This window comes from Mastomys coucha, unplaced genomic scaffold (genome assembly GCF_008632895.1).
Source record: "Mastomys coucha isolate ucsf_1 unplaced genomic scaffold, UCSF_Mcou_1 pScaffold22, whole genome shotgun sequence".
NCBI classification, from domain to species: domain Eukaryota; kingdom Metazoa; phylum Chordata; class Mammalia; order Rodentia; family Muridae; genus Mastomys; species Mastomys coucha.
In genome coordinates, this window is record NW_022196905.1 from 38,197,141 (window position 1) to 38,211,965 (window position 14,825).

At 40.5% G+C, this 14,825-nt stretch overlaps 1 protein-coding gene and 1 pseudogene across 2 annotated transcripts in view; one reads left to right on the plus strand and one right to left on the minus strand.

The window, feature by feature from the left end:
- Tapt1 (transmembrane anterior posterior transformation 1) overlaps nucleotides 1-14,825 on the minus strand; it is a 51,704-nt gene that overhangs the window by 24,557 nt on the left and 12,322 nt on the right. The window contains exon 3 of the mRNA XM_031342149.1: nucleotides 3,454-3,572. Within this exon, the coding sequence (XP_031198009.1) occupies nucleotides 3,454-3,572 (119 nt within the window). The remainder of the gene's footprint in view (nucleotides 1-3,453; nucleotides 3,573-14,825) is intronic.
- LOC116070695 lies at nucleotides 7,062-7,965 on the plus strand (annotated as a pseudogene). Its single transcript, XR_004110519.1, has one exon. The product of XR_004110519.1 is annotated as a 40S ribosomal protein S2 pseudogene (transcript).

Sequence of the window (14,825 nt, forward strand, 5' to 3'; positions counted from 1 at the left end):
AAAAAAAGAAGAGAAAACAAAATTGGCAAAATGGTCTATGGACTGGGCAGTGAGGATGAGGACTGAGTTACTGAACAGGCTACAAAATCTTCCTGCTTATTATCCTTTGTGAAAGGCGACAACGTCTCTGTTCACCCAATCGTTACCAGTGGCAACACAACTTAAATCTCAAACCAAAGCCAAAACCACATCAAGATAGCAGAAGATCTAGCAATAGCTTCAAAGCAGAAAGTTTGGTTTGCTTTAAAATGCCTCCCAGAGATGCTGCAGCAAAGAGACAGGCAGGTGGAGGAGGAGGAAGAGGAGGAGGAGGAAGAGGAGGAGGAGGAGGAAGAGGAGGAGGAGGAGGCGGCAGCACTCACACAAGGATGACAAAGGCAGCACTGTCCTGCTGCTGCTGCTGACTCTGACCCTGCTGTCAGGCAATACTGTTTCCAAGTTAGGATTTAATTAACAAATACACTTTTCTTCTCTCTCTTTTTTTTTAAATGACCCTAGAAATATATGTATATATGTACATATTGACAAAAGATTGAAACAGAAGAGATGAGAATGATAATGGCTGGAGAAAGTTGACAATTAACTTCTTTGAAGATTTTAAGTCAGACTGAAGGAAAGAGCACCTTTGCTTTTTGAAAAAAGATGGAACATGAAGCAGTTATAGGCAAAACAAATCAAATAATCTTTAACAGAAGTAGAGAACAATGGAAGGAAAGCTGTAAGATAGCAGGATTTGGGTATTTCTAAATAATTCCATAAAGTAAAATGTTTTTTGATATTCTAGAAATATCTGAATGACCTTGGGTATAATATTAACAGTATTTTTTGTTCAGTCATTTTTCACAGGGTACTATATTTTCTGTTCCATGTTTAAAAAAAGAGTCACAGAGACATTATTTTCATGGTTCATGAGAGAAAATAACTGTGGTTCACAGTAACATACTGCTTAACTCAGATATAGAACCCTGAAGGTACTAAAACATTAAAAGCCGCACTTCATATTTTCTGTAATATTGCTTGCTGTCATACAGAGGATTCTAGATGGTTGAAATTTGGCTGTACAATTTTAACTGCATCCTCATGTTTCATTTATCATATAAATATGAATGACAGCATAAAATATAACTTCAGTTAACCAACACTGCAGATAGATTATTATAAGTTGTTTATAACAGGCTGCCCCCTAGAGTCCTTTTAGCTATAAAACCATGAAAATAAAAAGCACTTTTTAAATGCCACTGAAGATAATTTAGACTGAAAATGCTTCAAAATAAAATTTTAAAGCAATCACCTTTTTTTGAGCTAAAAATGTAAACTATTATAGAAATGTTAGCTCAATCATTTATGTGAAGTAAACTACAGTAGATGGTTTAAGAATTCCTATTTTCTGCAATACTTAACACTCAGAATGGAAAGGGTATGCTACATGCTGCTTATATGTCCTGCTTCCCCAAGTTACAGAGAAACAGAAACGACTCTGAGCATAAAGCAATATTACATGTCTGAAGAACAAGGTGTTTCGTCAAATAAGATGACTTCCATCTTCAAGAGCCTCTTGAGAACACAGTGTATGTCATCTATATACTAACCACACAGAAAGGATCTGGTCCAGAAGGAAGAGTTTCCAGGTTATAAACCCTTTTAATGCTTTAGCCAGGCGCCAACAGCTGATCAGAACATGCCATGGGTAGAATATGAACCTGTTTAACACTGCTGATCCTGGAATAACTAAAAAGTAAGCTAGCTCACAAAGTATGTATGAAAATCCCTGCAAGATCTTAGTTACATTATGTCAGGCTGTTGCAGTGGATTAATCAAATTTCCCTGTATTCACCCTCTTTATGTAGCCACACAAGAACACTTTCATAGATTCCCTCCCATCTTCTGAAAAGATTGTCATCTCACTGAGCCCTCTTTGGTAGGAAAGCACCACCAAGGTCTTTGAAAACTCTGACTAGTGAGAACAAGCCTTCTTAAAAACCCTCCTCAAAGTAAAAGGAAATACTCAGCAGATCCTAAAGTTGGTGCTTAAATGCCTAAAAAGATCGCCCCACCTGGTTAATGTGCCACAATTCATATCATTCTGGACGATGAGAAAGATTACAGACACAAATAATAACTTTTAGAGCTGAAATAATAGCTTTTATAACTGAGGTAGGCTGAATTCTTACAACTGTTTATTCTCTGCAATCTTGCTAATTGGAACTTTTATTCCTTTCACAACCTAATCATTATATTATTGACTATTTTTATTTATAATTAGAAGCATTTTTTTAACAAAATGGATTAAGGCTCATTTGAAAGGGCTGTGTTCCTTATTATTAAGTTTAGATGGCTCATTTTCTACTTCAAAACAAACATCTTTGTGATTTTAGTCTTTTAAACAGAACTTACAGTTTTGAATGTGGACTGGTAATTTTTTAGCTCAACTTCATTGATGAAACTATAATTCCAAGTGTTATGTTCTACTGAATGTTCACTATATTTATATGGAGTTTCACAAATTATTGTGTATTTCAGCATTTTAAATTTTCAAACTGAAAAGAAATGTTTTAAAAATATTTACAAATGCCACATATTTTAGAACTGTAATTCAAACTACTATGCTAAAGCTAAGTAGTAATTTCTAAAGGGTGACCACATAGAGCAGAGGCATGCTGACATGACTGTCAAGAAAGAAAACCCTAAAATCAAACTTCCTGCTCACCCAAAGGACAAATGCACATTAAGTGCTACATTCAGTCTTTCTGTTTTGGTAGAACAGAAGAAATGGGTATGTATTACTCGGTGCTGTAGGCAGGCATTCGGTCAGCATTAAGGAGTGCTCTGGTCATGCACTCCACTAACATGCTTTTTATATATCCAGGTTTTGGGGGACAGATACTAAGCTCTCAATGTCTTCTTTTGCAGATAGGAAACAAGTGTAGGGGAGGCAGACACTAACTACAATACACTAGCTCTCCAAGTTCGTTTGGGCTGACTAATATTTTCTATCAGAATGATGCCATTACAGAGTTAATCTACTGCCACCAACCAGAAGTCTGTAACTACGGCTTCATTGGCCACTAACACAAGTGAACTGGAGGAAGAAGCCCAACAGAACCTGGAGTTCTCCCATATGAAGCCAGCCAGGAGGCCTCACAACCCTCATATAGGTGGTTAAGAACATGGTCTGTCAGTTTCTACTTCTAGTCCTGTTCCTCTTCTACACGGCCACAGGCCTCCACAACAGTGTCAGTTTACCAGTTAAAGCAGAGTTTTGGTTCCAAACCTCTCTGGAAAAAAATGTATATATAAAATGCATATTATATAATATAAATTGAACAGATAAGCAGTGTATACATTAAAAACTATGAATGAAATTATATGCACATCTTTATTCTAAAAACTCTACAAGTTATAAAAGTAATAAAACTGTTTAGACACTAAAAATTGTCAAAGATCTAAACTTACCTTAAGCCATAGCAAGGCAGAGTGAGGAGCCTGAATAGCGCCAGAAAGACTCTTAAAGGAAGCAGGGTGAACACATACAGAAAGGCATCGAGGCACAAAAATATTCCAAAAAACATGAGCTACATTGGGAGAGAACGAAAAAGAGAGATCTTTAAGTAGTTGTAGGTACAACTGCAAACATTATGAAAAACTGCTTCCTGACTCCTAAGTTTAAGAAATAGGACATTAGTCTTCTACGACTCTTCCCGAGTTTTCGGTTTAACATCCCTAGAAGTCAGCTCCTCAAAAGATGGTTGTTCACACTCAACTGATGTGACTTTCTGGGACTTCTTAAAACAGAGAGGCTAAGTAAAATCTGTTAGACAAGCTTCTTACCTTTAACCACATCCTTCCATTTCCTGTTCATCTGAAGAATGGAATATACAGTTTTAGCTTGAAAACCGTTTTTGTAGACTGATTAAATTTAACATAATTTTATACAAATAGGCAGCTGCTATACTTGGAAGGCCTTTTTCTGATTAGTTTCAGAACTATTTACTATTTTATTTAACCTCTCCCCTGTTTCTTATTAATTTATACTTTCCATTTTCACCAATAAATTTAGCAGTATAGCTCCTAAGAGGAGAATGAGATAGATCTTTTCACAGCTTATCAAACTCTGCCACTTAGTGGCAACGTGTATGCCTAACATACAAACATGGTGTGATAGATATGCTGTCACCATACTACTCTACATAGCCTTAGGCAATAAACTCCCACCTGCATGCAGTACCTAAATTCACACCTCTATAAGCAAAATAGTTTCTCACAGAACTCAAGAGAAAGTTCTAAATTCTAGGACATGGATCTTTAAAATGGTGATTTGAATCATTGGGATAATAGGTCGTGATCCAACATGCCTGCTACCCTGGAGATGTTGGCTATGAGTCATAGCCTTCCATGGTTGAGCTAGCTCTCTAGCTCACACTGGTCTTCTTGTAAGGGAGAGGATTAGGACACAGATATACAGAGGAATGACCAGGTGGGGATCTCTGGAGAAGGCGGCTGTCCATAAGGCAAGGAGAAAGGCTTCAGGACAAAGTTGAGTCCTCGATATCCTTGCTTCCCTCTTCTGCATCTCTGCTGCTTAAACTGACCAATGTGGAATACTTTGTTATGGTCAGCAAACAGATTTATACATAATGAAATGAAAGCCCATATTTTATTAATTTTTGACAAAAATCTAAGAAATAAATTATAAATGTCAGATTTCTTAATATGAATATAAAGCTTCTTCAACATTCTAGACTCATGAACAACAACGAAAGCACAATGTGAGCCTAAGTCAGGCGGAAGTCTACAGTCTAAGTCTTTCCTCCATGACAGCCACCCTGATGCTGTTGGTGGAAGGTGCTAGTTTTCATGCATGTTTTCGAGTTATACAAAGAACACTAAAATCTAAGTAGTAGTCTTTATTTATGACTCTCCTGCCCTTGAGAACCCTTTCCTGCCTACAAATTCCAAGAAGAATCTTGGGTATGTCTACATGAGAACACAAAACTCTAGGAAGACTAGTGTGCCTATCTCTTCGTGAGCTCATGCTGGTATGAACACTGTATTCCTTTAGCCAACAGCCCTGAAACTGTGACTGTGGGCATGTAACATGCTCAGCCCAGCAGGTACAAAGATAGCAGGAAGCAGGATGTGGTACTCCTGTCAGGAAGTTTGTAACTATCAGAGAGGGAAGCAGTCATGTCTGTTAGGGCTAACAGCTGCATTGCCAGACCTGAGTGTGCAGGAATGTGGACGATCCAATGGCCAGACCACCCTGGAGAGATTTAAAATAAGCACTTAAATAACTTCTGAGATGAGCATGTGCCACACGCAGAAAAGATGGGCTGAGCAGAAGAGATGGCCTGGCACAGGGGACAGGGAGAAGGCCCCCACGGTTGTAACATGCTGGCAAGACCAGTAAGTAAGGGCAGTAAGTAAGATGGGCAGAATAAATCTCCTCTGCCACTCAACAGATTTCGTGTTAGTATCCTCCATGGTACACAGACATAAGTCTAATGGCCTTCCTTTCACATTTTAAGTCTGTCACATAAACCCAGTAGAGGGGCAATCTTTTGTATACTCTGCAGGCCCTGTAACTGGACCACTGGAGCTGGCAACAGACCTCACCACAAAGATAGAGGAGAACATGTGGCTGCAATTTAGAGCCATTTCAGCTGAGTGAGGAGAAATACTCAGACGTGTGAGAATACAAAATGCAAAGGAAAAGCAACAGAAAAGCCTGTTAATTTGGAACCGTGGAAGCAGGACAGTCCTTGCTGTTCTGGCATTGCATTCTACTAAACAGCATCCTGACTGCCTTACAAAGTAAAGAAACTAGGAGTGTGAGCCGAGCTCTGTGCAGAATGTAGGCTGTCCACCTTCCCCGTCATGTACATGTGACTCAGGATGCTGTGGTCGCTTGCCAGTGTCTGCAGTGGTCCAGGCAGGTGGTAGGTGTTAAGCACTTAATGCTCTTAGCAGCTCTTTGAGGAAATGATCACCTCTGCTTGACACATGAAGAAACTGTGAATGTGAAAGATGAATGCTGGCCCACAGATGTACACAAACAAAGGAACTAGCAAGCCTGTCTGGTCAGACAGAAGGTCCTGTTCTCCATCTTTAGCATTTCAAGCGGACCACATGCACTGTGTCTACTTGCTTCATGAGTTAGGGTAGCTTTTCTTTTGACTAACTTATCTTGCAATCTGCTTACTGTCTTTAAAAAAAAAAAAAAGCAAGAATTTAATGAATCAAATATTTAGACTGGCTTCTAGCTTTAAAATATGTTACAAATTAAAAGCTTTGAGAATGCATCAATCAGAATAATGTATACTTTCAAATCTTAGAATAGATCTTGAAAAGGCATGTAATTTCTATTTCTTTTTATTTAGACTAAATAACTGTAAGGCTAAATAATTACAAGTTATTTAGCTGTCTATTAGTAACTATAAATTTGAATTTCTTCTCCAGTACAAAAGGTGTGACTATAAAGTAACGACACCTGTGACACGCAGCTTTTTCTGAGACACAAAAGTCTCCTGTCCTCCTTCAACATTCACTTCAAATTTCAGAACACATGCACTGCTGTGACACCAAAGCAGCAATGATTCTGGAAATAATCGTGCCCCTAAGCCAGACTGTCAGACTAGTGGATGCTCACAGGATGTACACCAAACCCTTGACCCTGTCACTTTCTCCTATTTTCCCTTTTCTGCGTACACTTGCATATAAGAAATAAACACAGTAGAAATATAACCCCAAAAAGCAGACTGTAAAGATAATCTATCAAAAAGAAAACCACATACAGGAGTTCTGGGTTGTATCTCTTTGCATTCAATTGCACTCATGTTTTCCCAGGGAAGAAAGACAAAAGGTGACAAAGGTCTTAGGTGAGTACCTTCCCTGAGCCAGGTCACTCTTTAGGGTCACCTTTCCTAATCAAGCACGGTAGAGCTTTGTCTAGGTAGATATTTTGACAACTGAATAAAATACATGGCCAGGGACAGGGGTGCACACCTACACACCACACGCAGGAGAGTAAGGAAGGAGGTATAAAACCAGCCTGGACTTCTTTGCCCGGAAAACACCAAATGGTGGATGATGCTGGTGCAGCAGGAGGGCGCGGAGGTCCCGGGGGACCCAGGGGCCCAGTATTAGGAGGCCAACGCAGCTTCCATGGAGGATTCGGCAGCAGTCTTAGGGGCTGCACTCATGGTCGAGGCCACGGGGCTCGTGGAGATAAAGCTGAAGACAAGGAGTGGATCCCAGACACGAAGCTGGGCTGCCTGGTTAAGGACATGAAGATAAAGTCCTTGGAGGAGATCTACCTGTTCTCCCTGCCCATTAAGGAGTCTAAGATCATTGACTTTTTCCTGGGTGCACCCCTAAAGGATGAGGTTCTGAAAATCATGCCGGTGCAGAAGCAGACTGGGGCTGGCCAGCGGACCAGGTTCAAGGCATTGGTCGCTATTGGGGACTACAATGGTCATGCTGGTCTTGGTGTTAAGTGCTCCAAGGAGGTTGCCACTGCCATCCGAGGGGCCATCATCTTGGCCAAGCTTTCCATCGTCCCTGTGCGGAGAGGCTACTGGGGGAACAAGATTGGCAAGCCCTACACTGTTCCATGCAAGGTGACAGGCCGCTGTGGCTCTGTGCTGGTGCGTCTCATCCCTGCACGCAGAGGCACTGGCATTGTCTCTGCTGCTGTGCCCAAGAAGCTCCTGATGATGGCCAGTATAGATGACTGCTACACTTCAGCCAGAGGCTGCACTGCCACCCTGGGCAACTTTGCCAAGGCCACCTTTGATGCCATCTCCAAGACCTACAGCTACCTGACCCTCGACCTCTGGAAAGAGTCTGTGTTTACCAAGTCTCCTTACCAGGAATTCACTGATCATCTTGTGAAAACCCACACCAGAGTCTCTGTTCAGAGGACCCAGGCTCCAGCTGTGGCTACCACATAAGGGTTTTTATATGACATAAATAAATTAAGTCTGTTAAAAAGAAAAAAAAAACAGTCTGGGCTACATGGTGAATTCTAAGCCAGCTTGGGCTATATATTAACAAAAAACAAAAGGAAAAAAAACCCACTAAATCAAAATACCTCCCTCAGAAAACAAATTGGGGAAACAAAGAGCAGGCAAACAACAACCAAAAGGTCAAAACAGTGTTCACTGCACTAAGAAGGTCAAGGTTGGGCCTGGAGAGAGGGCTCAGCAGTTAACAGGCTACTCTGGGCTCCACTCCCAGCACCCACAAAGATGTTCACAACCACTTCTAACTCCAGTTCCAGGGGACCTGCCACCCTCTTCTGGTCTCCACAGGTACCAGGTATATACAGTATGATGATTTTTATTTCCCCCTTTAAAACATGCCACCTCCAATCCTCAGCACCAGCTCAAACAGCATTCTCTTTTTTTTTTTTTTGAAACATTAGCTGATTTATTTTGTGAGCCCATGGTTACTCAAATACACATTCAAAAAAAAAAAAACTCAGCAAAAAAAAGAGAATTACAGCATAATTTTACTTAAAACCACAGATGTAAAAATACCAAATAAAATACCAAATAAAATAAAGTAGAAAATATATCAAAACATCACCCACCATAATCAATGAGGTAGTCTTCATTAAAGAGATGCTGGGATGGTTCAATATAATGTGCTTAAAGTGTAAAGAAAATAAAAGAAGTGATCATCTCATTTGATGATCAAAATTCTCTGACACTATCCAACCCAGTTTATGATAAAATTCTTGGAGTAACTAAGGATATAAGGGACATACCTAAACACAGCAAGCTTATAGGCATCATTAAATTAAATGGGAGATATTCATATAAAAAAGTACTATCTAAAAGATTAACTAGAGCAATAAAACTGAAGGGGATGAAAGTTTTATGAATTAGAAAGGAGGAAGGAAAATTAACTTTATTTGCAGGTTCTATGATAGCATGCATAAGTGAACCAAAATTTCCCCAAGGCAATTCCTGAGCTGATAAAACATTTTCAGAAAAGTTGTTGGATACATGATTAATTAAAAAATACAAACAAAAATCAATGTAAAATGGGTTTACAGGTAGAAACAAAATTTTTGCTGCCTTTTGCTCTCTTTTGAAGAGTGTCCTTGAGGCTAAGGTAAAGAAATTTAGAGTATTTGCTTTGACAATAGAAGTCCAGAAAGCCCAGCATAACCTTTCCTTTGTGTTTACTCTCATGATGATATTTTTGATCATGTATAATAATCTTTATGATATCTCTCTATTTTGTTTCTACCTGTAAATCAAACAGCATTCTCAATGAGTCCCTGAGGCACTAATCCATGCTGACTCCCAGTGTAAAACTCAGCGCCTATGAAGATGGGCAAGCTGGCTCCCTCCTGAGCAGAAAGTGCGGCATGGAGACAGTGGGCCTCTGCTACAGCAGTGCTGGAGCACAATGGGAAGTTCCTAGAAAGGTGAGTTACATAAAACAAACAGCAGACACTCTACTCTAAAATATTCTCTTCGATTTTATTCTCAGAACACAGATTCATCAAATGTGCATAAAAGCAGTGCATCAAATGTTCAAAAATAATCACTGGCTTAATTAATGAGGTGGCCCCTGCAATTCCTGAGGTGAAAGCAGTCAAAAGCCAGAGGTACCTGCTGGTCTGACTCTGAGCGATCTTGTTTTGAGGCGTCCGTAGGTGCAGTTCCTTCTTACTGCCACCTTTACAGGCAGGCTACCGCACCTAACTCTGCAGTGACACATTCTTGAGCAGTAGAGGCTTGGTAAAGACACTAGCCCGTCTGCTGAAAACTACACCAGTTCGATACTCAAAACTGCTGAATCCCTAGTGTTCTATACTAAGAGAAGATTCATTATAGGCTTTTACCATCTGATATTCTCTCTCGAGGACATTACACAGTGGTAATGTCTCTGCAGTACTGTAGGGCAATACACATCAAACACTTGTGAAAAGGTCTAAGTTGCTCCTAAGCATTTACACAGAACCTACTAAATTACTCTTAGCTGTTTGAAGAATACTTGTCTCAAAACAAAAATACCAGCTTTTATCCATGAGAACTTTTCCTTAATATCATTTGAAATTTCAAAATACATAAAACTCCATGGCTAAGAAGAAGCAAAAACAGTTGTAGAGTGTATTTTTTCAATGCTCATTTGAAATTCTGAGCATCATTTCTTCTGCTGGGGCCAGCAAGCATCATCTACTGTGGTGAGGCCCTGCAGCCTGGAAAGCTCCTGGGAAATGTGAGTAAAGAGCCTAGAAGAGCCCCTCTCCACTGTCTAGAAAGGTCTGCTCCTACACTTGGGTTAAGAGGTCCCTGGGACAGAGGCTCCTCAGGGTGTTAAGAATCTTGGGGACTGGAAGAAAAGAGTGCAGTGAGCGCCAGGGTAGTGAGTGGTTAGCTAAGGCAGAGTCTTAAGCAAGTTGGTATAATGGAGGCCTGGGATATAACAATGTTCAACATAATAGTAAGAGGCCAGACAACCTAGGGATCATTCATTATGTATAATCTTAACACAAATTAAATTCTAAAGTAACTATTTATTTTGGAAAGCTCATATGTGTGTAGTGTTACTGTTGGGAGTTTGTGGAGCGCATTGAGGCATATGCCCAAGAGTCAGGAAAGCTGTCTTGTCTCAGACAAGACTACGCTGTCTTCACAGAAGAGATAACACTCAGACTAGACCTTGCAGGGCAAAGAAAAGAGGACCAGAATTCTACACAGAAAAATGTGCTTGCTGCACTGTGGGGTTTAAGCTGTGAATACAGTTATATAAGAGAGATAAGGCCATCTTCGGTTAACAGCGAAGGAGCTTTCAACAAACCCACGTGTAGGAATCTGACTTTGAAAGCAACTGCTGCACATTTTATAGAGTAAATATTTTTATGTACCTGAACTAAAAAATTCATGTCCCTAAGAAATCTATACTCTAGGAGATGGTCAACAAAGGGACTGAGTCGGGTTCTTCTGTGATGAGTGAGTTTATGCACACATCTGTAACCACAGAGAGCAGAAGAATCTCAATCAATGCATCACGATCATCATAATCTACATCTGGCACATAATCTATATCCACATATGTCCACATTTAACAGCAGACATATTTCTTGAAAATATATTGGAGATTTTAATTTGTAGAACAATCATGTACAATGAATAACCCCTACTATTTTCTGGCCTCTTATTTGATGGCAATCCTAGGTAATCCACTTACGCTAACTTGGTTAGGATTCTTCACAATATACAAGGTGGGATTACTACTTGTTACTCTTAATGAGACAGACAGGTTAGAGGTAAAAGTATCTTTTATTCATCTGAAGTAATTATCATCTCTGAGGTTTACTGCCTTAGTCTGCTAACCAGGCCTAGTCCTGGAAGCTTCTAGCTTCTGTGCAAGCTCGTGTAGGCCTAGAATGTTTTCCCGGTTCTGAGACTTACTGCTGAATAAGCTCAGTCTTTCTGCTTCTTATCTCTCCCTGGCCAGTTCAACCCAGCTGTTCTGGCTCAAACTCCTCTCCAAGTTCACTGATTCAATCTGGCTTCTCTCTTAATCATTGGCTCAGTCCGTCTTCACCTGTGTCTAGCTTGTTCTCTCTTTGCACAACTGTCCCAGTAAAAATGTTTCCTCCTCTCTTTCTGTCTCTGTCCCTCAAGTTGCTTCCCTTTTCTTTTCTCCTGACAGTTGGGCATATCCTATTTTGCCAAATCTTTCTCTGATTCATCACTTTTTTGTTTGCCCTTCAATTAGACATCACTTTCAAACATGGGTGCTTCCTTCTACAAAATAACTTTACCTTCTAACTTTGCCTATGAACTTGTTTTGTATTAAAGGTGTGTACTAAGAGCATGTCTGTATTCCAGAGGGATTAAAGGTGTGTGCTAAAGGCTGAGCCATACTACAACTAGAAACAGGTATTTTCAGTAAATAACACACTCTTGGGGTTCATGGTGTGATCAAATACCTTGCAGCAGTAGAGGATCCTGCTGAGAGGCTGGCCAGATCAGGACAGTAAGTGTCCTTAAAGCCCAGCAATAAGATGACTGTTACCCTAATACCTGAGGCCTTTACAGGTCCTGCAGGTAAAGGCAGCCAATGCAAGATGACATCTTTTTAGGCTTAGATCCGATTTTCAGGAAGAGATCAGCCTCATTTGGCTAGCAGTTTAGTAGTCAAGGCAATTAAGAGTCAAAATGGCCTGAGTAAGGGATCACAATGGCATGACATAAGACATACAAAGCCAACAAGACACCCAAGACTTTCCAACAAACAGCTCTCAAGTTGTAAGTTTACAAACAGTTATCTTTTAACTTGCTGGATGGTCTTATGTGCCCAGCAGGTAACAGCAACTTCACAATGCGAGGTAGCTGGGAACTCACTGGCTGCTGTCCCATCATATCAAGCTTCACTTCTGGAGGGGGCGTCTGGGGTTGTCCCTGTTGCCTCAGGCAGGGATCTGCCCTGGAGAGAAGGGGAGGAAGGCCCACCAAAGTGCTGAGGGTCAGTCAGACTGCACTGACCTGCCCTGTTCCCAGGAGTTCTGTAACTGGGGAATGTGGGCAAGATTGAGTCCTAAACAAACAAAGTCTGCATCTCAAGATGGATTTAGAAGGATGTTTCTATGAACATATTCTTATGGAACTAGAAACCAAGAGGATGACTGAGAAGTCCCCGACACAAACAGGGGTCTGAGTAAGCAGTGTGACAGTTTCACAATAACATCGAGGACTGTTTCACTGAAATAAAGTGACTCAATGGCTACCATTATGTTTTCTTTTCATGCCTTGTAATAAAACAAAATCAGCTTTATATGATGGCAAATTAAATCATTACTATAAAATGAACTTTTGAATCATTCTGTTAAACACTGACCCTGATTAGTCTCAAAAAAAAAAAGGGAAAGATTTAAGTTCTCCTATTAGATACTGAACTCTTCCCTTTCTTGGAATTTTTCTGTTAACATCTGTTTTCTCTGCTCCTCAAAAGCAAATTCATAAAACAGTCTGTGGTAGATAGAATGAGAATAGCCTCTATAAGCTGTGTGTTTGAATGCTTGGCTCCCGGGCTGGTGAAACTGTTTTGGGAAGTTTTAGATGTGGCCTTGGAGGAGATCACTGGGGGTGAGATCTGAAGTTTCAAAAGTTCACACCAGGCCCAGTCTCTGTCCCTGTGTCTGCCTCCAACGTGCAGGTAAGACATAAGGTCTGAGCTATTGCTCCTGGACCATGCTTGCCTGCTTGCTACCATCCTCCACGCCCCATGATGGTCACATGCTAACCCTCTGAATCTGAAAGTTAGCCCCCAATTAAATGCTTCCTTTTTTAAGTTGTCTTGGTCATGGTTATAGTGTTTCTTCACAGCAGTAGAAAAGTAACTAAGAAAGGTTCATATTGTATTAGGCCTCTTGAGATGACTCTGTCAACCGTCTCATTTTAGTTGAAGAAAGTCCTAAGGATACTCAGATGAGCAGGCAGCTAATGCTGGACTGCATGGTTCTAGTGTTCAGGGAACCCCTCTCTTTTTTGGTAACAGCTCATGCTTAGTAATAACACAACTCCACACATCTTGTGGATGAATTAAAAAAGTTCATGTGTTGAGCATTTGGTTCCCAGTTGATGCTACTAATTTGGGAGACCCTGAGACTTTTAAGAGGCAAAGTCTAGGGAGGAGTAGGTTATGCTTCTGATATTCTGATATCCACTCCCTTCACTAGGTTCTGCTTCTCTAGCAACTCAGAAGCAAGGGTCAAGGCCTATGTACTCGAACTTCTGAAATAGTATGTGCATATAAGTTTTGTCTTCCCTTAGTTGCTTATGTCTATGTCAAAAATCTGACCCACACAAATACATATCATTCCTTATAACCTTCAACCTAATACATTTAAGTCTCATAAAATTTATGAGATCTGCTAGAGGCAGAAAAAAAATCTCAATTTTGAGGCTAGCCTAGGCAACACAATAAGTAGGCAACTTAGTGAGGTCTGTTTTCAGGTGACAAGAACAGGACTTAGGGATTCAGTTGCAGACACTTGTCTCATATTACACCCCCATGTTTAATCCTTAGTATGACAAAATAAATAAATAATAATAAATAAATAATACTTATTATGTTTACTATTACTGAGTTTATTTTCCCAGCCTCCTGTGCTACAGTTGAGGTTGCCCATGTGCTTACTTAGCCAGTAAGACACAAGAGAGAGTTCTGAGAGTTCTGGGAAAGCTTTAATTCTATATGAAGGTCAGTCAAAAGGGGGCACTACCCAACTGCTCTTTTTTTTTTTCTTTCCTGATTATAATGAAGATTCAATAACTTCTAGTTGTCAACTTTCTATTTAAAATTATTAGGCAGGGGAACCAAAAGCTAAGTGACCAAGACTGGGTGAGACTAGGTCTTGGAGCCATGGCAAGTCACTAGCTTGCTGGACTAACTCAGACCTCCCTTGATTACATTTGCTCAAAAGGAGAGGAAACTGAGCAAGCCTCTACTAGCCTCACTTTCTGTTCTACACAGCTAGAGCATTCCTAAGGAATACACCCTGTGTAGTCTCATTCCGAAGACTAAGTTCTAAACTCTTCAGCTTGATCATAAGACAAATCTAGACCTGGTCCATCTTTCAGTTCTGTGGCTCCTTGTTCACACCCAAGTTCCCATCTCTCAATCTTTCCAGTACCTTCGCCCATACCACCTGGTGCATGTACATATGCCCTAAGATACCTGTTCACAATCTACCTTTTCCTACCTTTGCCACACATTTCCTTCTCAGGCCCTGCCCTTGACTATTTCTGCAGCTCGTCTTCTAAGCAACATCCCTCCCCAAACCCCACCCCCCCTCCTCT